The sequence below is a fragment of the Papaver somniferum genome, chromosome 9, assembly GCF_003573695.1.
Source record: "Papaver somniferum cultivar HN1 chromosome 9, ASM357369v1, whole genome shotgun sequence".
Lineage (NCBI taxonomy): Eukaryota > Viridiplantae > Streptophyta > Magnoliopsida > Ranunculales > Papaveraceae > Papaver > Papaver somniferum.
The window spans coordinates 149,505,594-149,530,873 of record NC_039366.1 but is presented as its reverse complement, the minus strand read 5'-3'; the positions used below and the strand labels follow the sequence as shown (position 1 = coordinate 149,530,873).

Genomic DNA, 25,280 nt, shown 5'->3' with positions numbered 1-25,280 from the left:
TAATCTCGCAACGCTATCCATAAATACTCTGGTTGGGAAGCTAAAGATCTTTGATCATGAGCATACGTCCAAGTCTAGTAAGGATGTTGCTTCCAAAGCACTAAAGAACACTAAATTACTTGATAAAAGTAAAAGTGTTTACGTCTCTGAAGATGATCTTTCTGAGGCTGATTCATCAGATGAAGATCTTGATAAGTCAGTCTCGTTGATCACAAGACAGTTTAGGGATCTTGTTTTGAAGATAAGTAAAAGGTTCTCCAGAGATAAATCCAAGTCATCAGATAAACCACGTAATCATGTTCCTCCTAAAAACAGGGATAATGATGAAACTGATGACGAGGATATGCTTCAGTGCTTTAAATGTAAAGGTTTTGGTCATTTTGCAAATGAGTGTCCAAATCAAAAGAAATACACTGGGAACAAAGGTCTTGCTACAACTCTTGATGAAATGTCTGACAGCTATGATTCTAATGAAGACGAAAAATCAAGTGTTGCACTTATTTGTGAAAATATTGATTTTGATAATTGTAACAATACATACATCAATCTTAATATTCTTTCAGAATAAAACTCAACCAATCTAGAAGAAAAAATTGACCTTTCTATTGGAAACTCTGTGTATGACGTTTCAGGTACCACTATGTTTCTAGCAGCTTGCACATCTCAGATGCCTGAGTTATATCCAAGGTTGACATGCTCGTATTGTTCACTCAAAGGTCATGAACTATCAAAGTGTTACAAGTACAAACACAAATTGAAACATGTCAACAAACTTCAACGAAGAGCAAATCGACTAGCAAACAAGCTTAAACTTTTTCAGAAGACCACTGAGGTATGTAAGATTTTATCTTCGTCTAAGAAGTTAGTTTCCAAGGATAAAACAAGACCATTAGAGAAGAAAGCATGGTCCAATCATTTTGATAGATAGAGGTCTATAGATTCCTCTTTAGAGGAACATGGTGGACAGATTGTTGTTCACCGCAACACAACTTGAATGTGTTGATTTGGTGATCTTGTCTCATGTGCCTGATCAAAAGAGACAAGGTTGTGCACCCCTCAGGCTTTAGGAAAAGTTTCCTTTCATCTTTTCTTAGTTTTGTTTTTGATACAAAATGGGAATCGCTGTCTATCAATAAAGGAGGGTTATTCTCGACAATTCTACTCTCTCTAGGGTTCAGAATTGTGCGTGCACGAACCTATTAAAGGTTGCGTAACCCTACATTCCTTTTTCCTTCCCTGAAACTTCTTTTATCTTAAGGACTACTTGTTGAGTTGAATTGTGATTTCCTATCACAAACCCATACACTTATGGATGCTCCAAGTATTATGTCTTATGATGGAAAAGATGTTAATATAATTGTCAAGCCATCGATCATGAAGGAAAAAGAAAAATCTCTGTTGCCTCCAACTTTGAAAAGGAAAAGAAGAAATGTGAGGAATCCAGGAGTTGTTCCTTCAAATTCTCAGAAGTTTTCTGATGTTCTTGAAGTGTTGAAGGAGACACGGATGGAGATTCAACAAATAAAGGCTTTTGTGATTAAGACTCATGAGATTCAGAAAGCCCTGGTTCGACATCAGTCAAGAAGGTTTATTGATATAAACTCCTATTTTCATGAACCTTATGTCCCAATAGTTGTTGACGACAAGGAGTTCGGGGACGATAAAGAATTCTTCAAAGGTCTTAACATCTAGTAAATTTTCTGATGAGAATTCTATTCTTGTGTTTTTAGGAAGAATAACTAGAGTTTGGAATAGCCATTATTGTGATTACACATAGCTATGTCCAACGTTTTCATCTTCATGTTTTTAGGTTTATTTGTTTAAATTCTAAAAAGTTGTTTGGAAGATGATTTTTGCAGTATTAATATTTATAATTTTATATATTGCAAATTTGTTATGTGATATGTGTGTTTGCGTCCGTGAACTATGATTGTCCCATACCTTATCAAAAGTTAAGTCTTTCATATGTCGATATGCATGTATTGATAAAAGAATGAATGCACTTTTGACGTTACAAAAGTTCTAAGCCTATTATGTCATTATGCAAATATTGATGGAAGATAGGATGAACTTTTGTTTACGAGGATTATGTCTATTATATGTCATTGTGCAAATAGTGATGGAAAATAGAACGAATCCTTGTCTATTCCGCAGTATTGATCTTCCCTGATCCATATTTTATGTATATACTGTGCCGCTCCGTAAGTTCTCTTATGTCGAGAATGACCAATTGAATTGATCACACTATTATGGTAATTTAGTTGTGTATTCCAATTAAATTAATCATGGTTTTCTTGTGGTTAATTTAATTGAGTATTCTTGGATTCAAATTCATATTCATATGTGATTTGTTATGTCCAAAGAAATTCTTCTTTTCTCGTGAAAGTAAGGTCGCACTTGTTTTTATTTCGGGAATGAAATTTTATGGGGGAGAGTTCTTAATTGAACTTGTGCTTAATTGCAAATCTTTGTGGGGAGTGCGGCTGTGGAATATTATAGGGGTTATCTTGTATCTTTATAAACTCCTTGATGAATGCATCCAGCTTCGGCTATATGATGGCATCTAAAAAGTTGATATGTACTTGCTTTTGGTCATGAAATGTCTCTATGGAAATTTCATTAGGATCCCACTAATTTTCGTACCTTTGCCAATTTTATTGACAAAAAGGGGGAGAATTAATGTGTAGTTCACACTACAAATACATATGGTTTTCGGATCATTATGTAAGGGGGAGTGCTTTCCATGTGAGATGGAGTATTGACTAAGGGGGAGTGATACATATCACCATAGTATTGTTGTCGAAGTTTTGATACAATTGAACTTTGATGTTGTATAATAATACTATGACACTGTATAACAATGATTGAAAATTCTTGTTTTCTCATTGTTATGACTACAGATTTTCAACAACGGTGATACTAAACTTACAACCTTTGGGATCATTGGAGTACTTGGAAGTGACGAAGATTTCGAGTAATGTTGAAAAACCAAGAAGATCAGGCATGTGGAAGAGAAGTTACAAAAGTTTATTTATCTATTTTTGTATTCCATATGTATTGATAGTTTTGTCACTAAAATTGACAAAGGGAGAGATTGTTAGAGCACTGCTCGGTCGAACTCGCATGCGTTGCTATCTCAAGCATGTTTGTCAATGTTAGTGATCAAAACTACAAGTCTTGATTTCTAGTCTACTATTAGCTAAGTCTCAGACTAGGATTGAAAGTGTAGTTGTGCTAAAGAATCCATGGCGATCATCATACAAAGACGAAGAACTACTCAAGGAACTGGTGGAACTTCATCGACTAAAAGGTATGTGGAGACTTGAACTTATCTATCACTCAAAAGTCTATCCACTTTATCTCTTATCTTGAGACAAAAGTCATTTTGCTATATAGACTATGATTATACACATTTGTTGTTTCGAGCCGAGTTTATCTCGCTTATCTATTTCTCAAAATATGTGTTGGTAAGCTTTAGTTTTGGCCAAGTTCATATTTACTAGTGACGAAAGTCATGTTAAGTTTTAATCACTTGAAAATGGCTCTGACGAAAAATGGTTTGTGAACAACAACGATATAACGTCCTATAAGAATGTTTCAATGATTGAAATGGGAGTTTAGATTATATAAACATGGTTGGATATAAGCATTGTGTGTTAACTCATACATGTATAAGTCCTTACTCCTTGAACCAAAGTATGCGTACTTTGCTGCTCGGGAAAACCGGAACTAGAGTCCGCGTACTGTCGGAGGTTCTCATCCCGAGAATTTCTGCTGGAGTTTGTGAATTGAAAACAAACTTATTCCGGGTACTTAAGTCCACGTACCCGTCCGCGTACTTAAGTTGGTTATTTTCTAAAAACAATTATTCGTTAACTTAAACTTATATAAACTAAGGAATGCAAGTTCGCAAACCGTGGATATAAAGTTCATGAATTAATTTGAGTGAATCAAATCGTATTTGTTTAAATTGTGTCTATTATAAAGATCTAAGCAATTGAACAACTCTCTAACTAGTTCATTTGAGTAATTTGAACTAGTTGTGGTAAAGAAGACTATGGTTGATATGAAAATGCTGATATGACTAACCATTTGGTTAACTACTGTTGACCCAACTAGATGTACATGTTTGGGTACGGTTACACAAACCTAGATAAACATGCATTTCATTTGTGTATAACAAGCTAAGTTTCGATCTAACGGTTGAAAGATATTAGCTTGAATCTAATCAGGTTTTCATGTAACGTTGAATATTGAATGCTTTGTTACTAAGCTAACATTGATTGCAAACCTCGATTTGAAAGACTATATAAGGGAGAAATCTAGCAACTGGGAAACCTAATCCCCACACCTCCTGTGAGATACTAGTTGTATTAGCTAGAGTCGATTCTCCTTTAACCTTAGGTTTCTACCGAGACCCTGCAGGTTAACAACTTGAAGACTTCATTGGGATTGTGAAGCCAGACCGATACTACTTTCTTGTAGTTGTGTGATCTGATCTTGTTGTTTCTATCGTACTAATTACAATCGTAAGTATTGGATTGAGATTGATTTCTCTGATAGGCAAGATATAAAATAAGTCACAAACATCTTCGTCTCATGGTTTGCGATTCCACAATATCTTCTTTCGCTAGTCGATTAAGATTATTGTGAAGTGATTAATAATACCAGGTTGTTCTTCGGGAATATAAGTCCGGGTTATCAATTGGTTCCTGTTCACCTTGATTTATCAAAAGAGGGAACAAAAAACTCGTAGGTATTTCTGTGGGAGATAGATTTTATCTATTACCGTAGACTTTTTTGTGTGATATAGATTTTTTTATTAAAGTCTTCGACTTTGGGTCGTAGCAACTCTTAGTTGTGGGTGAGATCATCTAAGGGAACAAGTGCGGAGTATCCTGCTGGTATCAGATACGTAAGGAGCGCAACTGTACCTTGGATCAATGTGAGATTGATTGGGGTTCAACTACAGTCCAGAACGAAGTTAGTTTGTAGTAGGCTAGTGTCTGTAGCGGCTTAATACAGTGTGTGTTCAATCTGGACTAGGTCCCGGGGTTTTTCTGCATTTGCGGTTTCCTCGTTGACAAAAATTCTGGTGCCTGTGTTATTTCATTTTCGCATTATATTTTATTACATAATTGAAATATCACAGATTGTGCGTTGAATCAATCAATTGGGAAATCCAACCTTTGGTTGTTGATTAAAATTGATTGATACTTGAACATTGGTCTTTTGTACCTTCAAGTGATTTCTCTTGTATTCAATTAGACTCGCACATTTCTATTTGCTTGAGTAAGTATTGAATCGAGAAAGAGAGATATAACTCTTTGATATACTTTTATTAAGATTGAGTCTGACTGTCTAGTTGATTCTCTTAAAAGTATATTGGAGTTAGTCCATAAATATTTCTAATCGAAATATTGGGTTTGGTTGTTAGACCCTCGCTTTTTCAATTGGTATCAGAGCAGGCAAACACATTTAAAGATCTTATAAGTTTTTGTTTGTAGCGATCTGACTCTATAGATAGGAATTCTATCTCCATAAACGTACCACCAGTTTTCGATGGTTCAAACTACCTATGGTGAAAAATGGATATGCGTGCTTTTCTTCAAGCTCGTGATGTTCAAACATGGGTACGTGTTGTTAATGGCTATGATCCTCCGGTTAATACAGAAGGCGAAGGCGATGTATCTATCTTCATACAACCAAACCATGCATGAATATACTTCGAATTTCAGAATCAAGCTATGATTTTGGATTTAGACTTGGAAGATCATGTTATCTATATGAAATATATTTCTGGGTTCCATGAGTATATATGGAATGAGCTGAAGATGTTTTCAGTTGATAATATTGTTGAAGCAAGTATAAAAGCTAATGTCATTGAAGGTAGGATTAAGAAATCTGATTCAAAGGGAACTGCTAAGGGAAAATCTGGGGGTACCACTGTGAAAGGAGGAGAAAGGAGCAAAGAAGATGGGAAGTCTAGTGACACGGAAGGTTTAACTTGCACCCATTGCAAACAAACAGGTCATGTAATTGACAAGTTTTGGGTAAAGAACCGTCATTTAAAGCCCAACAAGTTTGCAGAGAAAAGAAGCCAAGAAGGCAGCTAGTCGCGCGAACTCCAAAAGAAATCCAAGGACTAACTGAACCCAACTCAAATATCTCCCTTATGAAAGGGGAAAAGGAAAGACCTTTAAAAGATGATCCTAGGGTGCGACTCTTCACAGTGAAGATGCAAGCCAAAACATCATTCGTTGACTCGGGAAGTCAGAAGAATTTACTTTCACATTCGTTGGTACATGAGTTGGGTTTGAAGACTTTCAAACATCCGCAAAACTATCGTTTAGGGTGGATTTAAAAGGAAGGGGGGTTACAAGTTGGAGAGCAGTGTAGTTCAAGTTTGCTTTTGATGAGTCATACATTGACAATGTTACATGCAACGTAGTTCCTTTGGATGTCTGTCAGGTAGTACTAGGTAGTCCTTACCTATGGGATAGAGATGCAACTCTACAAGGAGGGAACAAAGGTATACCTTTACCAAAGATGGGGAAAGTTTTGTGATGCGGGCTATAGATTCTCCTCTTGCGGGAGCAAGCCTGATCACAGCTTCCCAGGCTAAGCGGTTGGTGAATGCTAGCACAAAGTTCATTATCCTTGTGATTCGTTCTCTTGAGGAAAATCCGAGTAAGAGTTTTTTTAGCAGCCTTGACGGCACAACAAGAATGTGACCTAGAATGGTTGAAGTTGAAATACAAGTATTTATTTTCTGACGTCACGGGGTTACCGCCAAAGAGGAGTGTGGAGCATGAAATTATGTTGACCGGGGAGACTTGTCTTCCTAATGTAGGTCTTTATTGCACGTCCGTAGAGGAATATGATGAGATCAAGAAACAAGTCCAGGAACTTCTTGAATTAGGAATGATAGTGCCGAGTGCTTCACCTTGTGGATCAGCGGTGTTGTTGGTACCAAAGAGAGATGGGGGCTGGAATATGTGTACTGATTATAGAGCATTGAACATGATCACTATCAAAAATCGTTACCCTCTACCTAGGATAGATGACATGATGGATCAGTTGGAAAAAGCTCGAGTCTTTACAAAGTTAGATTTCAAATTCGGATACCACCAAGTGAGAGTCCGAGAAGATGATACATGTAAGACTGCTTTCAAAACAAACAAGGCTTGTTTGAATGGTTGGTGATGCCTTTGATGAATGATTTGTTACGACCTTTTATAGAATATTTTGTGATTGTTTACTTGGATGATATCCTAATATACAACAGAACTTGGGAAGAGCATCGCGTGTTGAGAAGGTGTTTAAAGTGTTACATGAAGGCCAGCTGAAGTTGAACGGAAAGAAGTGTGAGTTTGTAAAGGAAGATTTGGTGTATCTCGGATTCATTGTTGGTGGTGGATAACGGAATATTGATCCAAGGAAGGTTGAAGTGATCACTAAGTGGCCTAGACCTAGTACTGTAACTAAAATCAAGAGTTTCTTAGGGGCTTGCATATACTTGCATAAGTTTATCCGGTATTTTTCGACTATTGCAGGACCATTACATGGTTTGACGGGAGCTAAGGCAAAGTTTGAATGGAAGAAAAACAATGAAGATCCTTTTCAGTTACTAAAAAAGGAAGATTTCATAAGCACCGGTGTTGGCATTGCGTAACTTACAACGTACTTTTGAAGTTGAGACCGATACTTCTAACTTTGCAATGGGAGAAGTGTTATTACAGGATGGTAAACCAGTGGATTACCATTCAGAATTGTTCTCGGGTGTTATTAAGAACTACTAACCTCATGACAAAGAATTTTATGCTTTATATCAACATATCAAGCATTGGCGAGTGTATCTCTTAGGTAAAGAAGTAGTGGTACATTCAGATCACAAACCATCGGAATATTTACACGCACAAACGAAACTTCAAAAGCCCGACACATGAAGTGGATATCTTACTTGATGAATTTCAACATTCTCATTAAGTACAAGAAGGGAGTAACAAACAAGTTGGAAGATATGTTGTCTCGTCCACCAGTCTGAGCATTAATGGTGGCCATGAGCATTCAACCGATTGTTCATCAAGAGTATGCAGAGTCATACACATCTAGCAAAGACTTCAATAAGGTGTTAGAAAGTGTAAAGAGTGGTTTGAAAGGCGAGTTTTAACTCTAGGATGGATTGTTATACAAGGGTCAGTTACTTTGCATTCCAGAAGTGGAGATCGTTTACAATGATTGAGAGAGGCACACACATCCCGAGTTGCTGGACACTTTGGGATAAACAAAGCTCTTCTTAACCTTCATCGTTATGTATTTTGGCCAAATATGCAAAATGATGTGGCTAAGTTGGTTAGAGGGTGTAAGTTATGCTGCACATATAAACCTTCTAACAGGAAACATGGGTTATATCTACCATTACCAGTACCATCAAGGCCTTGGGAGAGTATTTCTATGGATTTTCTTGGTGAGTTACCGAAGACCAAGTCTGGTTACGAGTACTTGTTTTTTGTGGTCGACCGATTCAGCAAGATGATTGCATTAATTCCATGTACAAAGACGGTAACGGAAGCCGGTGCAGCAAAGCTCTTTTGAGCATGTGTGGAAGCATTTTGGTTTACCTACTTTGATTATTTATAATAGGGATAGTCGATTCCTTAGTCATTTTTGGAATTATGTATGGAAGATGATGGACATTAGGTTAAAGAAGAGTACATCTTTTTATCCGCAGACAGACGGACATACAAAACTGGTCAACATGAATATAGTTCACATGTTAAAGGGATATAATTCCAAGCATCCTAAAACTTGGGAAGAGAGTTTACCATATCTACAGTTTGCTTTCAATAGAGCAGTTCACAGTTCTTCGGGAAAATCTCCTTTCGAGACGTGTTATGGATAAGTTTGCTGGTGAACCAATTACTTTTATACATGTTCACTTTTTCGGTTCCTAGTTGTTGATTCTGATACTGTGATATGGTGGTGTAGTTACCTAAAATCTAAGAGAAGTTAGAAGTGAGATTCTAGGGTTTCTGAAAATGAGTTACGGGAGGTTGAGCACGAAAACTCTTCGCCTAAACCACTCACAGTGGCCGTTCAAAGGCTGTTTCAGTCACAGGGAAGAAGGATTAGGGCTGGTCTTAGGGAGGGAAGCAGATGAAGAGAGAGATCAGAGAACAAGTTATTTCTCTGAGACGTTATGAGAAAGATCATTGTAGCTTGGAAAATAGATGACCTATTTATAGCTGGATTCTCTAATTTCAAGTCGGTGAAGATAAGGTTTGCTTTCTGTGTCATGCGGAACAATTCTCCCGTCTCTTCAGGAATAGGGATAAACTAGGTTGAGTTTATCTCATTATTCCACCGCCTTTATTCTCTTCTGTGGTGAGAAATAAGCCAGGTATTTCTCACACGTGCCGTAGACCGCCATACCAAAACCCTAACCCCCCATTTGTGTGAAGCTGAGTCAGCCTTTGTGATGATATGTTGAGAGATAAATATTCTCTTTAGCCGAGTTGGCCAAGATAGAGAGATATTCTCTGATTTGTGAGAATGACTAGGATGAGTCACGTGAAAAGGAATGGAATTCCTTAGGAATCGTGTGCAGAGTGTGAGAGAAGCTGAGGCTGATCTCCCTCTTTCCATGGCCGGTCACACATGCCATGTGAAAACCATATTATTGTTAGTAGGTCCCTTTGTTGAGCATACGGTGCTCAAGAGATCCTATCCACGTTTTTGGATTCAAACTCAATCTACTAGCCGTGAGTTTATTTGAGAGGCTGAGAAATAGGCTTGAGCACTAGGTAAGGCATGTGCCTATCATGTGAATCTATCCGAGATTTTGAGGAGAGATTCGAATCTCTTCAAGATTTTGTGAAAGGCTCAAAAATCTCTCTGTGATTTTTGCAGAGAGATTTTGAATCTCTCAGAGATTTTTGCGGACGGCTCAAAACTCTCTCTGTGATTTTTGCAGAGAGATTTTGAATCTCTCAGAGAATTTTGCGGACGGCAAATCCCTTTGTGATTTTTGCAGAGAGATTTGAATTTCTCTGAGATTTTTGCAGAGAGATTTGAATCTCTCTGAGATTTTTGCAGACGGCTCAAAAATCCCTCTGTGAGTTTTGCAGAGAGATTTGAATCTCTCGGAGATTTTTGCGGACAACTCAAAAATCTCTTTGTGAGTTTTGCAAAGAGATTTAAATCTCTCTGAGATTTTTGCGGACAGCTAAAAAATATCTCCGAAGATTTTCTTAACAGATCTGTATCTCTCTGCGGTCAGCTGGGACTCGGCCTGGGGAGAGAGAGAGAAAAAGGCGCCTGATTTAATGTCTCCGCAAGACTTTGGCTCACTTGTCTTTGACCATTGTATCTTGGAGAGATGTGCTAGGAATCAACTGTGTGTCCATATGACGAGCCAACAAGACCAGTGTATCTCGAAAGGATGTTATAGGAGTCTGTCGAAATGGCTCGGAGGTAGAATAACCAGCGTATCTCACGGGGATGTCCTAGGAGTCATCCGGAAACCTCAGTAAGTCGAGGCAGATCCTAGAGCATACTGACCAGTGTATCTCGCGATGATGTACTAGGAATCAGTCTTTGGTCTCAAATAGGGTGAGTCGTGCTTACGGGAGATATGCAAATCTCTGCTCTGGGTCATAAGTCCATCGGGGACATATTTACGCATCTATAGAGCCTACATGACCAGCAGCATCTCGTTGAGGACGTATACTAGGAACCATGGCATCACAATCAGTTGTGTCTCGCGAAAACATGCTGGAATTGTGGTTGTTCTGGTTCATAAGTCTGCCGGGGACGTTTTACGCTCTACATAACCTACGTGACCAGCAGTATCTCATTGAGGATGTGCGCTAGGAGTCACGGCATCACGACCAGCAGTGTCTCGCGGGGACGTATACTAGAAATCGTGGCTAAGGATTCCTTGAGGACCAAGGGATTAATCTCTCCTGCGAGAGTTGAATTTTGTTTATAGGGTTGAAATGACGCTTTTGCCCTTTATCCAAATTTCACCATCTATATTAAGTCCCCTACTCAGAGTAGAACCTTGATTGTTCTATGATGAGTATATATAGATGGTAATGAATCATTCGTACGCAATTACAACTCATTCATCCTTTTAGACGTGCAGAATCCCCGAATTGATGTTTAGCCTTCGACCGTTGCGACTTTGATCTTGAAACCAATTCTGGACTTTGGAATTCCCTGGGACTTTGTGTTGAACGTCAAAGAAGTAATAATGAAGCCTTGATGGGCAAAAATTTCCGTTTTGGAAGAATAGAATTCGTCAATTAGGGTTTACTCGTCCAAAACCCTAATTTTCTCTCTTTGTGCATCCTTGAGTTTCTGAACATGTACAGGCGGGTATGTGGGGAAGAGAGAGTTTCTAAACGGTTTCTTGGATGGCCTTGATGTTGGTGAAGAGTCGTGAGCAAAGTCATGCACCTAGCCTTTGAATTTTCGGGATCCCTATCTCAGAAAAATTTTGAATTCAGGCTTGTACTTCACTTAAACCCTAATTTATCTTTTGTCTGTGTCTAGCTCCTTCAGACACTCCAGAGATGCTCAAAAAGGCTTGGTAGGCGTGCATATTCCTTATGGGGTCAGTGCTTTGCATGTTGAGAACTTGTTGAATTCCTTGTACCAATCAGACATCCCTTTTCTGAGAGAAAATGCCTATCTTCAGAGCCAAGGTTATTTTCGTCAAAAAATAATATGAGCCTGATTTTTCTTTGGCATGAGAGAGATATGGAGCCTCCCTAAGAATAGTCACGTCTTGAAAGAGGAATTGGCACGTCTCTGATCTTGGTTTTGGAAATCATGAACCTGAATTCTCTGTTTTGAGCTAAATTCCCTTTATTTTCTCTGTAATTCTGCTTTTCTGGGTTCTGTTTCAATCCCGTTCTTCTTCGAACGCTTAGAGAACTCAACATTCACGTGTATGAGGCCTTTAGAATGAGTATACGAGAGCTTGGTCGGTCTATAGCTGTAATAAGATTGTCTTCTTTGAAATACTCAAAATTGCAATATAAGGGTATTTTGGTCAAAACCCCTTATGAGCACGTTTTTATTGAAGAGTAATGAGCTAAAATGTATTGAGAGATTCTTAGAGAACCTTCTAAGAGAATGGGAGAGGCTTGGTCTCCTCTATTTTAGAATAAATCCTTTTTTCACAAAATTCTTGAAATTAGGGCTTTTTGACAAAACCCTAATTCTCTTCGTCTTTCAATCCCTCTGAAAATAATTCAGACAGAATAGATCACGTCCCCCTGGCCTAGGAGAGCATCCTCACGCATGAAAAGGGCTTGTCCACGGTTTGGAGGAATATTTAAAAGAAAAAAACCCCTCAATTTCCTTATTTGATTCAAATTCTTCTAATTTCCATTTTTAGCTCCAACTTCTTTTCCTTTTTATTGATGGCTTCCCTTTTGAGCTAGGCTTGAAAATAAAACTATTTTCAATCCCTTTTGGGCATGACCTAGTTATGGATGTCGTTCTTCCCTTCTTCTGTTTGTATCAGGACTCTTCATTTGATGTTCGTAAGAAAACTTCAGTTTTGAGAGACTTGCGTGGAATGGTTGTAAAATCTTCATACCATGTCGGATTTGAGATCCCAACCCCAATTTGAAAAGAGAAAATAATTATCTATTCTATACAAAAAGAGTGACCCGATTCCGAGTTGTTTAGGTCAGTCAACCAGTCACGTACTTTTGTCATCAGGAATCCCGTATAGAATTTCAGAAGTGTTTCACATTGCGCTTACTTCGGTGTTGGGGGAACATCTCCTAGATAGATTGTCCGTTGGAGACGCCCTTCGGATATGTGGTAGCAGAGATAAAGATAAACATATTTTATCAAGACAGTTCCCCAAAATTACTTACGAATTTTTCGTCAGTTAGCGCGTTTTCTCATGGCAGTGTACAGAAATCCTATTTGTAAGAGGATTCCCATATTCCTTGATCCTTTGCATGTTGTGACGCCTTGAGTATGCCTCCTGGGGTATTATGACTTTACTAGCTTCCTTATATTAGCATAATACGTGGCCTTTGTCTCCATGAACTCTAATCCCACCTATGAAGCAAATTTAGTCGCCAAACCTAAATTTCCTTTTTACTTCCATATCTCAATATACCTTGTTTGATTCCATCTTCTTTTGTAGACTCATGACATGGGAAGGACTCAAGATGTACTTACTGGAAATATAACATAAATATCCTCTCTTGACAATGCTTCATCTACCCATCAGTCCCCAGGTTTGGTGATTCTCGTGTCGAAGAAACCCGAAGAGATGAAGCACAACCATCGAATACCGTTGAATATCCTACTACAAGTCTTGATTTTGTTGGACCTAGTACAACCATGGGCTCAAATGAAATACTCGTAGGGGGATTTGGTGTTGTTACCAAATATGCCGAACTATACCGGTCGATTTGGCAAAGATATGGCCACATTGCTACAATGAGGATAATGACTTATGTTGTTCATCCTATGATTGAAATAGTTAACGACTTGATGGAGACCCTCGATGTCACACGGGACTTGACTCTGAACAAAATTCCTTCTGGTTACTTCATGGATCTTGGAAAGATCTTGACCACTGGTGAAAATCTTCGCTTTAACGTGAGATGGCTCCGAGAATGGCTCAACAATATCCAAGCCGAATTTGAAAAGTTGTTGCACTCTGGCCCTCGCTTTTCAAGATATGCTCTTCAGGGTGAGGATGAGTTCGCCCTTGGTAGTATGGAGATGAGGCGAGATTCGACAATTTTAGAGGACTTCAGAAAGAGATTCGGAGTGTAGAGACAACTGACCGGCATGAGGGTGATTTCTCGGAATCCATGTCTTGACTTCAAATGAGACACTTGCCGACGGATTTAATATCATGATAATTCTGAACGGTCTTGCTTCTGATGATCTCGTAAACCTTGGAACTCGGTGACAACCTGTGAGAATCTCTGCTTTCAATATGAGGTGGTTGCGAGAGTGGCTCGATTCTGTCAGGGTCCGTAGAGGTGAGTTGAGTTCAGGTCCTCGCTTTTCAGAAATTTTCTTCATCTGGAGATGTGTATGGTGTATGAAGAGTTGTAACATGCTAAGCAGGCGGCCCAAGATGCATAATCCAAAGTAAAAAAAGTTGAACATGAAGCAAGAGATCTTCTCTAGGGAGCTATGTCGGATGATTTTCTTCAGGGTTGATATTTTGTCTCTCTAAACCTTTCAAGTATGCATATGGTAAATGAAGCGGATCCTCATGAGTTCGAACTTGATGAAAAACCTAGATTTCTCCGTCGGGTATGCGAGTAGGTAAAAACCTTAAGTAAAATTCGTAATAGGAAGTTCTTCCTTGCGCGATCTTCACACCGGAGGTTGTAGGAACTTCGTTTGACGTCCGAATTTGGTGGTTGACCCCAACTATCGAACAGAAAAGACATGCCTTTCATCTATTAGAGAAAAAAATACGATTTGGAGATTGTTTTCAGGTGATAAGTCCTCGTGAAGTTGAACTCAGAAATATATGGTTTTTCAGCAGCTATATATTCCAGTGTTTTGATCATAACTCTTAGATTGTATTTCGGAATGTCAAGCACTTTTATCATGCAGTAGTATAGACATACATTTTTTTCGGGGGGCATCATCGAATTCTCTAATAAGTTTTCCATCTCGTCGAGTTAGATAGATGAAGTGTGAGCCACGTCTGAATAAAGTAGAAACTATAGACTTTTCTTTAACTCGATTGCGAACCCTAATTTGTCTCATGTGTGGATCCAGAGCAGAGGGAGGATTCAAAAGCTTATTTTCTTTGGTACATGTATCCATTTGTGAAAACCTTTAAAAAAGGTTTGAAAAATCCCATCTTGCTTGATTATGGCAGAAAACCTAAATTAGGTGTGATGGGTGAGTTCTTCTCATCTTCGTCTTGCGAAAGTATTATGGCCTCTTTATTGTGGGATTGATTTCCAATCCCCATAGGATAGCATCTTGTAAGTATCAATACGTTCACAAGAGTTGAAGCACGTTGTCATAGGAGAAGGCTATTGTGCCCGAGGCTCAGTCTACAGATCTGATTCTTCCTCATATAGCTTTAGTGACAAGTATCTGACTTGGGAAATTCCAAATTCTACCAATTTGTTCGCGTGTTCCGGAATATTCATGTCGACAGCGTAAGAGTTTGTCACATAGGAGTTGGATGTTTGGACAGTCTCATGTAAATCATACAGATGTATGATGCACGGTTCTTTGTTAGTTCCCAGTTTGATCAAAACCAGGGATTCTCATTGACTCGGGAGCTTGAAAAATGAAGTAAGACCCATGTAGAGTAAGAGATTGAGTCTTAAAGGCGGGCAAGCGATACTCTATGGATTGGAGACGTCTGTGGAGAGTCGTGTAGAGTGTTCGTCCGCATGTTTCTTCCTGGACAAGATGAAGTTGTTGTTCCGCCTCTACTAGGTGTCTTGACAGGGATCCATGTGAACTTGTTTAGCTAAATCATCTATCAAAATCTAACTTTCTTCTGGGAAATGGTAAACCAAAATTAATAGAAGTAGACACGTCATAGGAGCAGTACAACAGTGAACGTATTATAGGACTAGTGATGCAAGAGACGTGCTTTAAGGACAATAGAAATCTGGTTTGTGTTAAGGTTGTTGATGATAGAGTTCTTTGAAAGTACCCATGGTTCATCCCAACTTGAGGAAATGTTATTTTTTGTTTAAGAAGCCATAAGTGGTCGTCGTGTCTTGTTCTTCGGTCATCACGTCCAACTCTGACACATGGGCTATCTTATCGAACTGGTCTTTCTAAGAGAAAAGGCTTTGACTGAGGGAACTAGTATGCGTCTGGATAAGTAGCATGTGTCCTGTAGAAACGATCTCGGATTCTTCCCTTGTTTATTTCAGTGATAGTAGTTAGTTGTGGTTGTATGACGAGTAATGAAGTTTTATCTGAATTGTTGGCCTCACTTCAGATTTCTTTTTCCTTGATAAGTTCGAGTGGGTGCAAAGATAATTTCCTTCACCGTCTTGGGTGAACTAAGATCCCATCGTAAAATAAAGTTGGATGGTCGTTGGCGCAGTTGAGCTAGAGGCTCGCTGAAACTGGTTGTAATTGATGGGGATAGTTTCTCCTATTTCTGACAGAACAGATGTTGAGATAACATATCAACCAGCGGTTTTGAACCTTCGGGTAAGTATGAGCTTGTCCGAGCATCATCTTCGAAAATAGTCTTGTCTGATACTTTGTTGTTTTCTGGTCATGATCCTCTAAAGAAGGAAGAACGACAAGTTGTGTCTTGGCTTGATATGGTAGTCCATGAAAGTAGGCGGCTCTGTAACGTTTTGATTAGGTCACGAATTTTATGGTGCCTTTCCAACTTTTCCTTAAGTTTATCCTGTAGATAATGAAAATAAAAAATCCAAACGGAAAAAGAACTAGGTCAACCGGATACAGAATGAAAGAATTATAAGTAAAATGGTAAAGTGAAGTAAACTTCCCGAGTCCCCTGTGATCAGGTTGAGGGCCCTTGAACTAAACGAATTTTGGAGCAAATATTCGTCAGAATCTCCAAGTTTAGAGCGTCATCTGGTCCTTGAGGGTGATAAGGTCGGCTGGATGGTTGCTCATTTGCTCTATCGCGTTCGTAATGAGCTGTATCTTCTCCAGTGAGGTCGATTGCAGGAAAGATCTCATAAGTGCTATGCTATTCTCAGCAGTTTTGGCACTCCTTCTTTAGGAAACGTATACTCGATCTAGATTTGTTGGATCTATCCCTATTGGTAACTCTAAAGGTGTTTTCAGATAAGCCTGGATGTCGATCTGAGATTTTGAAAGATTCTGTTGAGTCCCAGGAGCTCGCCTTGGTGTTTACCCAACATTTTCAAGGATTAACAGTAGATTTTCATGAAAAATGCTACTGGGGAGTTTTGTTATGCAGGGAGATATCCATGTGATCCGGGACGCACTAACCTATTCACTAAGGTCAAACTCGAAGGAGAGAGAAAGTGCTGGTAGGGATAAATCTCTCGGCTAAGTTCGTAATGAATTTACAGAAACTGAATCAATGGAACGTTTCTTGTGTTTGGATTGTTGGAATCGTCTTCCTTCCTAAGATACCTTGATTGATATCTGTAACTGAGTGAACAACCTCCCACTGTGGTCGCCAAAATGTAGTTACCTAAAATCTGAGAGAAGCTAGAAGTGAGATTCTAGGTTTTCTGAAAATGAGTTACGAGAGGTTGAGCACGAACAATCTTCGCCTAAAACACGCACAGTGGCCGTTCAAAGGATGCTTCAATCACAGGGAAGAAGGATTAGGGCTGGTCTTAGGGAGGGAAGCAGATGAACAGAGAGATCAGAGAACGAGTTGTTTCTCTGAGAGGTTATGAGAAAGATCATTGTAGCTTGGAAAATAGATGACCTATTTGTAGATGGATTCTTTAATCTCAAGTCGGTGAATATAAGGATTGCTTTCTCTGCCATGCGGAACAATTCTCCCGTCTCTTCAGGAATAGGGATAAACTAGGTTGAGTTTATCTCATTATTCCACTGCCTTTATTCTCTTCTGCGGTGAGAAATAAGTCGGGTATTTCTCACACGTGTCGTAGACCGCCAGATCAAAACCCTAACCCCCATTTGTGTGAAGCTGAGTCAGCCTTTGTGATGACGTGTTGAGAGAGAAATATTCTCTTTAGCCGAGTTGGCCAAGATAGAGAGATATTCTATGATTTGTGAGAATGACTAGGATGAGTCACGTGAAAAGGAATGGAATTCCTTAGGAATCGTGTGCAGAGTGTGAGAGGGGCTGAGGTTCATCTCCCTCTTTCCATGGCCGGTCACACATGTCATGTGAAAACCATATTATTGTTTGTAGGTCCCTTTGTTGAGCATGCGGTGCTCAAGAGAGCCTATCCACGTTTTTGGATTCAAACTCAATCTACTAGCCGTGAGTGTATTTCAGAGGCTGAGAAATAGGATTGAGCACTAGGTAAGGCGTGTGCCTATCATGTGAATCTATCCGTGATTTTGAGGAGAGATTCGAATCTCTTCAAGATTTTGTGAAAGGTTCAAAAATCTCTCTGTGATTTTTGCATATTGATTTTGAATCTCTCAGAGATTTTTGCGGACGGCTCAGAAATCCCTTTGTAATTTTTGCAGAGAGATTTGAATCTCTTTGAGATTTTTGCAGACGGCTCAAAAATCCCTCTATGAGTTTTGCAGAGAGATTTGAATCCCTCTGAGATTTTTGCAGAGAACTCAAAAATCTCTCTGTGAGGTTTGCATAGATTTGAATCTCTCTGAGATTTTTGCGGACAGCTCAAAAATCTCTCCGAAGATTTTCTTAACAGATCCGTATCTCTCTGCGGTCAGCTGGGACTCGGCCTGAGGAGAGAAAGAGAAAAGGCACCCGATTTTAATGTCTCTGCGAGACTTTGGCTCACTTGTGTTTGACCAGCGTATCTTGCAGAGATGTGCTAGGAATCAAATGTGTGTCCATATGACGAGCCAACAAGACCAGTGTATCTCGAAAGGATGTTATAGGAGTCTTTCGAAAAGGCTCAAAGGCAGAATAACCAGCGTATCTTGCGGGGATGTCCTAGGAGTTATCCGGAAACCTCAGTAAGTCGAGTCAGAGCCTACAGCAGACATGACCAGTGTATCTCGCGATGATGTACTAGGAATCAGTCTTTGGTCTCAAATAGGGTGAGTCGTGCTTACAGGAGATATGCAAATCTCCGCTCTGGGTCATAAGTCCATCGGGGACATATTTACGCATCTACAGAGCCTACATGACCAGCGGCATCTCGTTGAGGACGTATACTAGGAATCATGGCATCACAATCAGCCGCGTCTCGCGAAAACAAGCTGGAATTGTAGTTGTTCTGGTTCATAAGTCTGCCGGGGACGTTTTACGCTCTACAGAACCTACGTGACCAGCAGTATCTCGTTGAGGATGTGCGCTAGGAGTCACGGCATCACGATCAACAGTGTCTCGCGGGGACGTATACTAGAAATCGTGGCTAAGGATGCCTTGAGGACCAAGGGCTTAATCTCTCCCGTGAGAGTTGAGTTCTTTCTATAGGGTTGAAATGACGCTTTTGCTCTTTATCCAAATTTCACCATCTACAGGTGGTGATTTAAGTACTTCAAATATTAATCAATTTAAGAAAAGAAAGACAACAAAGGAGTGTAAAAATAGATAGTGGTTTTTAAAAATGAAAAACTCGTTTGGAAAAAAATTTAAGTATGAATTCAAAATTTTAAAGGAAACTTTTGAATTTGTTTGTCATATAACATAATCTAATATATGTTACAAAGTTCTTATATGTTGGGTATGTTCTAGCACGATTTTCAGTTTCAGGCCATCCAATGTATTTTTCTTTTAATATGTCTTCAACTGCCTTGTATACCTTTAAAAAGTATCTGAGAAAAGTCTGGGAAGCTATTACCAAACTTGCTCGTACATTGTTTATTCTTTGCTACAGTGGTCAAACTTTGCTCATACTAGTTCATTTATAGGGGAACTACGTCATAACCCATGCCATAACGGCACGGCAAAGGATATGTGTTTAAATGTATCTCCCAATCCTTATATATTACAGTTGTTTGCATAAAATTGATCCGATGTATTTTTGCTAACATTATGGAGATATAGAGTTGGTTAGAAAATATGTCCTTATCCTCATTTGTTTTCGTTTTAATGTTATATCCGGTAGTCATACAAATTCCGAGGACAAACATTGTTAATTGTTAAAGCGAATCCTATGTGCAGTGGAACATGACTTTGAAAAACTAAGTAGTATCCCTACTTCAAAATAATATAAAATAAAAATCATCCAAAGTGAGTCACCAAATTTGTAACATCCAGGATTACTTCCAAATCAATAAGTTTAATCTTACAAAATCTGTTAGCTTTAGTGTTTACTTTTTTCTCTATGGTGACATAAATCGTCCCAAATTTATAGGTTTAGTTTATTCATTTCTTAAAGTTGAATAATTTGTAATTTTTGATCCATTTCGTTTCTTATCTCTTCATCTTCTCCATTTACCTATTCCCATGAGGAATCCATGAGACAGAAAAGGAGAAGTAAATGGAGAGAAATATGTGAAAGCGAATCGATTACAATTAATTTTTATGTAGCCTTGTATTTGGTCTGAATATCAACTATTGATTTATCTTTACGTTTGAAAAAAAAATTTATCGTAAACTAAAACATAATTCAAAAAAAAAAAAAAAAAACTAATCAAGAGTAATTAAGTGGTTTATCTATCTCAGGATACCTTTTTTTTTTTGCTCCGTTACCGCTACTTCTTCCACCACCACCATTTACGTCACCCCTCCACCAGTTACCAACACCCACCACCATTATCGTCACCGCGTCCACCACCTTCTCCCACCGTCACAACCACTGTTAATGTCTACTTATATAGTTAATATCAAATAATTTGTTACTCCCTCCGTCCTAAATTATTAGTCCGCTTTGACTAAGTCAAGATATTAAGGAGATCGAAGGAATGTACAAGACTACCCCTATTAAATGAGATATTATTACTAAAATTAAAAGGAGTATATGGAGTATGTAAGAAAAATACATCGGTAATTATAATATTTATAGAAATATTTAAATATAAGATAAAAATAAAAAATTTTATGGATTGATTTAATAAATTTGTTTCCTATTAAGGAAGATATCATTTAATATTTAGATTGGTGATATTTAAAATAATTTTATAATTGTAAAAGTTTCAAGGATATATTTGAGAATTTAACTAAAAAATATGACTATAAACAGAAGCTGGACAACATTTTAGGACAAACGAAAATAGAATAGAGGACATAAATTTTAGGACAGAAGAAGTATTTATTAATGAAAATATATCTATTAGATTAATTAATGAAACATTTATTTTGGAATACTTATCAATAGAATATTTATTATTAAAATTTAATGGAATACTACTACTAATAATAATAATATAAATGTTGGATTAAGCAAACCATAACCATTGATTTATGTTATTCCTAGACAAATCTTGGGAGTGGAGTGGGAGGAGAGGATAAATCCCAGACGCCAGTAAGACATCCACTCCCAATATAAGAAAAGTTGATAAAGGTATCCCAGAGGACACCTACTATTCAGACTGTCATTTTGGATAAGGGGCACCCAGTTGATAAGGGGTAACCGTAGGGCAACTGCTATTTACACCTCACAAATTGCTAAGGGGAACCCACTACTATTCACACATCAGCAGCTGTTAGGGGGAGGTCATCATTTTCAATTCAAAGAATCAAATTGGCGGGAACATATTTACAGAGTTGCGAACTCCATGATCTGGATATGAACGATATTTTCTCGTGGATTTTCACTGGACTAGGTTGGTTTGGGCCTGTTACATTGAAACAGGATTGGTAGTTGGTTTGATATCGTAAAAATGGGCTGTATAATCGGTTCTCGGCTAAACAGGGAATAAACTTATTCACCTGCGTAAAGTTTGGATTGATTCTGGAAAAGATTTTCGCGAGCTTTCTTTTTGGATATGGATCAATATGGGCTTGATACGAGTATAAAGGAGCGGTGACGTGTTTTGGGAAGTTAAAAAGGAATCAAATCCTTGTATTCTCGGGAATTATCTAAAATAGGGGAGGAGTAATACTCGGGTGCTGTTTTTAGTTATTACGTGAACTGAAGAGAGAAAATATTTTCTGTTCGATTTGTTTCTATCCTAAGAAAAGTTTTGAACAGCTACGCGTATGGAAGATATATGGGGAAGAAAAGTCCGAGATTTTCGTATGAAGAAAGTAGAGAATTTAATCGGGTTCGCATGGTGATGTGGTATATATAAACCTACTGGGATTCCCAGAGGGGGGTATCGGGAGTTTTGGGGACCGAACGGAGGGTTTGGAAGACCTGCAGAGCAACAACTCAACAGTTGCAGGCGAGTTCATCATCAACAGAGACGGAAGAAGAAGAAGCACAGAACAGTCACTATTTCTTTCGAATTTGTAAAAGTTCTGCAACAATTATTTCTGTTAGGATTCTCTGTAACGTGGGTTCTGTAACAATTATATCTGTTACAAACACACTACTTTATTAGTTTTCTCTTGTTTTTCACCCTTTTGAGCTATGAACACCTATTTTGAGCACGTGAATAATATGAGGAGCTAAACCCCATTTCTTAGGCGAAGGAGGAAGCCATTTTTCCAATTATTATGTGGTAATTTATATTTAACTTAATTTTTGTAATTTTTTTATGATTATTTGCACTGAACTGAAATCGAATATATGATTCTGATTAAGTGGTTGTGTTCTCAATTGATGGGTCATGCTTAAGTTAAGTCTTTTGATGGTCCATGCTTTCGATTTACAACTACTGTTTTGAGAATCTACTTGTCTAGGAAAAAATATTAGAATCAATTTAAACATAAAGAGTTGCATGAATATTGATTAGATTAAATCACATAAAAATTGGAGATTGGTGGAATCCTGAGTCTCAGCGCTTTTAAAATCTTGATACAACCTTCTTTGAGTTTTCTAGTTTTATTTGAATCTAAAAATCATCCTTTACAAGTCTGAGTGAACGACATCTTTCTTACCACTTTACAACAACTTTGAAAATCACATCATTTTTCATGATAAATGTTCATTTAATGAACCTAATAAATACATATTTTTATTAATGAATAAGTTTATTAAAAACTATATATATATATATTGATCGGCAAAGAATTTGGTGCTGGCGAGTTTCGAACTTAGGTAACTGGTATCATCACCCAATGACTTTACCATTGTACTACAATGACCCCGGTTAAAAATTAGATCAATAATTTTTAATGTTGGTAGTGAAAGAAGCAGTGGGTGGTGGAAACAGTGGCGGGGAGGGAAAATCAAAAACATCATCTAAAGAAAGTCTTTGGATCGAGCGAGTCGAGCTCTGAGGATCGGGCGACCAACTCATTTCTCTTTCTCTTTCTCGATTTCAAATTCAATGTTCTTCGTCATTAATTCAGGTGATTTCAACATACACATCAATGTTTGGTGTTTATTTCTTCTTCAAGTGTTAGGGTTTCGCTTTTAATTCAGGTAGTTATCATTAATTTTGTTCATGGAAAATTCTTCAAATCCAGATATGGGTTCTTCTAATATTGATTCAAATAACTCTGTCGATCTTATTAATCCTGTTGAGGAAAGTTCTTCAATAGATCTTGTAAAAGGAACTGATGATAGATGTGCAATTTGGAAGTTCTCATTAATTGGAAGATTTGATCTAGTTCGATTAAAATTTTCTGAAGTTGTTTTGGATCTAAAAAGTCAGTGGAAATTAACTGGTCAATGCAAAATGATTCCATTAGGAAAAGGATTTTTTACAATCAAACTTGATAATGAGAAGGATCAAGGATACATAAAAGCTGGTAAATGGGAAGTTCGTCATCAGGAATTATGGATTAGGAACTGGATACCTAATTTTCGTCCAGAAAATCATCGTACTTCTTTTGCAAATATTTGGGTTCATTTTCCAGGATTAAGCTTAGAGTACTGGGATGAACAAACATTATTTACCATTTGCAAAGCTTTGGGTACTCCTGTTAAAGTAGATGAAGCTACCTTAAATTTTGAAAGTGGATTATATGCAAGAGTCTTAGTCAATATTGATTTGGCAAAGAAAATTCCACATAATCTTTGGATCAAAACAAAATTTGGAGGGTTTATGCAAGATGTTTTACTTACAAACCTTCCAAAATTCTGCCATAACTGCAAAATTGCAGGTCATTTTCAATTTGAGTGCAGAGTAAAGAAGGTATCACATGAAACACGTACTCAACAAAACATCAGTAATTCTCCACTGGTGGGTTCCACATCAAAAAATCAAGATAACAATGATTCTCAGAAATTACAGGAAGTAAACAAGAGCACTACTTCTCCTACATCAACTCCACACCCAACAAATGGTGAGAAGTTTGATATTTATTTTACCCCAGTAACTAATATTAATCCACAAAAATTTATTCCTCCACATTCCAGTCATGCACTCAATATTACTTCAGGAAGATTTGGTTCATTAAATACAGTTGTTAAAGAAGAAATTGTTATCAATATGACTGAGGAAAGAACTATTATAGATCCAACAAGAATATCACAAATAGCTGAAGATAATACAGTGGAAAAAAGTGTGATCAATTTCATTAGTGGGAAGTATGGTTCAATATCTGAAGAAAGAATTCCTATCACAACTTGGTCAAAAGTGATTCAAAAACCATCTGCATCAAAGGCAACCAGCTCAACTGAACAAATACAACAAGCAGACCCAAAGGTAAAATTCCTCTGAACACTAATAAATATAGTTTTAGGAAGAATCAAGGAAGGAGGTGGGGGGGGGGGTACTAAGGGCCTCCATCCTCAACTATGAAGATAATTTTTTGGAATTTAAGGGGCCTTAGAAGGACTAGGGCTCAAAATAAATTGTGGACTTTAGTTAATCAATTTTCACCATCAATTCTTTTTATAGCTGAACCAAAGGTAGTGTGTAGTTCATCTTCTTGCAATAAGTTAAACTTACCAAGAATGCAATCCATGGTTATTCATAATTCAGTACTAAACAAGAAGGGGAATATTTGGATATTCTGGAATAAAGCATTGCCAACTCCATCTGTGGTTTCATTATCAAGTCAAATGATTACTGTCAGTGTTGGAGATACTCTTATATCTGGTGTACATGCTCATGTTAGTGTTATTCAAAGAAGAGTGTTATGGTCAGAAATGGAAGCAATAAGTGCTCTAAAGAAGCCATGGCTAGTGATTGGTGATTTTAATACTATAAGTTCTATTGATGAAAAGGTTGGAGGGAGAAGTCCTAATAGAAAAAGTATGCTTGATTTTACTAAATGTTTGGATAAGTGTGAATTGATTCAATCTCCTCATTCAGGGTTGCAATATTCTTGGTCAAATGGTCAACAAGGTACTAAAATAATTTTATGTGCATTGGACAGAGCAGTCTATAATCAGTTGTGGGTGCAGAATTATGGAAACTGGAATTATAAAATTGGTATCAGAATTGCATCTGATCATGCTCCTTTATTAGGTGGTAGTAATGATATTCCAAATCCACTAAATTGTCCAAACAAATTTCAGAAAATGTGGTTGTCTCATCCTGGATTTATGGAAGTGGTGCATTCAAGTTGGTCTGAACCTATGAGGGGTAATCCAGCTTATGTTTTTCAAAGCAAACTAAAAAAGTTGAAAAAAGTTTTAAATGATTGGAATTGGAGTGTG

The 25,280-nt window shown here is 37.8% G+C and overlaps 1 protein-coding gene across 1 annotated transcript; it reads left to right on the top strand.

Annotated features, from left to right (window-relative positions):
• The first annotated feature begins 23,139 nt into the window (after positions 1-23,139).
• LOC113312703 lies at positions 23,140-24,336 on the top strand. Its single transcript, XM_026561440.1, has one exon. It carries the CDS (start codon positions 23,140-23,142, stop codon positions 24,334-24,336), a length of 1,197 nt encoding a protein of 398 aa, XP_026417225.1.
• Positions 24,337-25,280: the final 944 nt, after the last annotated feature.

Bases quoted from the DNA above. Each gene is read 5' to 3' on its own strand.
- LOC113312703 (XM_026561440.1), top strand. From the start codon at position 23,140: ATGGGTTCTTCTAATATTGATTCAAATAACTCTGTCGATCTTATTAAT.